This window comes from Aplysia californica, unplaced genomic scaffold (assembly GCF_000002075.1).
Source record: "Aplysia californica isolate F4 #8 unplaced genomic scaffold, AplCal3.0 scaffold00056, whole genome shotgun sequence".
NCBI lineage: Eukaryota > Metazoa > Mollusca > Gastropoda > Aplysiida > Aplysiidae > Aplysia > Aplysia californica.
The window spans coordinates 1650411-1652111 of NW_004797326.1; the positions used below are offsets into that span (position 1 = coordinate 1650411).

Here is a 1701-nt window from a genome sequence, read left to right on the forward strand (position 1 = left end):
GGAAGAAGAAGAAGAAGAAGAAGAAGAAGAAGAAGAAGAAGAAGAAGAAGAAGAAGAAGAAGAAGAAGAAGAAGAAGAAGAAGAAGAAGAAGAAGAAAGCCATAGTTTGCAAACGGAATTACACGCCCATTCATTACATTACATTGGCTCTGCAGAACCTCTGACGACATGAAAGTCGACTTGACTTTTTCAGCCGTTTTAACATATTATACTTTTCAGCTTGGATTACTCGAGATTCGAGCCCTTTTCAAAACCAGCAGACTATCACATGACGGCGCGTGATTGTCAAAGTCACAAAAGAATCCATGATCTGGAAATAAGGAACACTGACAGAAAAGAAAGTATCCAGATAAACAATACCTTTTCTAATATCGCTGGTTTTTAGTAAACTGGAGGCTTTTGCGTTTTTTTTAACAAACAAAAATTTGGAGTTAAGCGTTATAAGTTATAATGGGTTTTATTATTAGCCTGGTGTAGCCGTACATCGCCCGAATTCTGTTAGGGTATAGATTTTATTTTGGGCTTTATGATAATGTCCAGACTCTGGTCATCAAGAAGCACGATCTGACTCCAGTGACCTTTTTCGAAGTGCAACAAAGCTTAGATCTACAATAAACCATGTCGTTGAAAATTTCGGGTTTATTTTACAAAATCTGGGATCATTGAAAGTGAAAGTTGTTAGTTGACCTGACTGAACTAGACCACCTGATCCTAGGTTGGCGACCGGAGAGACCCAGATCAACAACGTCAACTAAGCCTTGGGGCCTGATTGTTTCCACAAGTATTTCTAGTCGTTGCAAGGAGGCATTTGTGATACAGATTTGAAAATGTGCGACCACACTGTCTTGCATAGCGGTTACCATCATCCTGCTCTTAGAGCATGGCAGTCACAAAGTGCTACGATTTCCCCCGACAATTTGATGTACCCACTTTTCATTGTGTGAGTATACTATAGATCTAGAAGTGACAGTTGTGTTGTTTTAACTTGTTTAACTGTGTTTATGTGGAGTTTAGAAATCCTGGTTTGAGGTTTATCTGAGAAAGATAGGAGAAATTGAAGAAAAGTTCATCCTGAATCCATGACCATAACCTGATCTGCCAGGCTTTGGACTTTGGTTTAGGAAGTGAGTATTCCCACCCAGGGTGGGAATGATTTTTTGGGCTATTCCCACCCGAGTCGGGTCACTTTTCATCTTTTCTAGATCTATATATGATGTCTAGATTCTTCTAGATCTAAATCTAGATTCTAGATCTAGTTTTATAAGATGTACTAGATCTAATACAGGCTGAAGGCCGACCTCTAAACCTGAGATGAGAATTAGTAGATCTAGAAAGATCTAAATATTAGACTAGAGATCTAGATTCTAGTAGGCCTCTACAATTTTATGCTGGGTTTGGAAATATTGAGCACATTTGTACGAGAATGCTAATGCCTAATGTTAAGAGGTAAAGGTCACTTTTAGCTTTTGAATTTTCTGACCTATCAAACCAATCTCATTGAAAGCAAAGAGGTAAAAAATATTCATATACATATGAAAGTAAAACTGAATCATGCGCCCAAGAACACACACACACCTTAGTCAAAAAATGGCTGAAGGTTTACAAGAACATATAATTATATAAATTCGGCCTATAAATTCATAAGTTAGTTTTCTTCTCTTCCCACATGGGAATAAAATTTGGTAGCCATGGGGGGGGGGG

General features: G+C 38.2%; 1 protein-coding gene across 1 annotated transcript in view; it reads left to right on the plus strand.

Annotated features, from left to right (window-relative positions):
- The first annotated feature begins 649 nt into the window (after positions 1 to 649).
- The window catches only part of LOC101859913 (delta-aminolevulinic acid dehydratase), a 19923-nt gene continuing 18871 nt past the window's right edge, over positions 650 to 1701 (plus strand). Inside the window, exon 1 of the mRNA XM_005093006.3 lies at positions 650 to 940. Within this exon, the coding sequence (XP_005093063.1) occupies positions 828 to 940 (113 nt within the window). The 5' untranslated portion in view covers positions 650 to 827. The remainder of the gene's footprint in view (positions 941 to 1701) is intronic.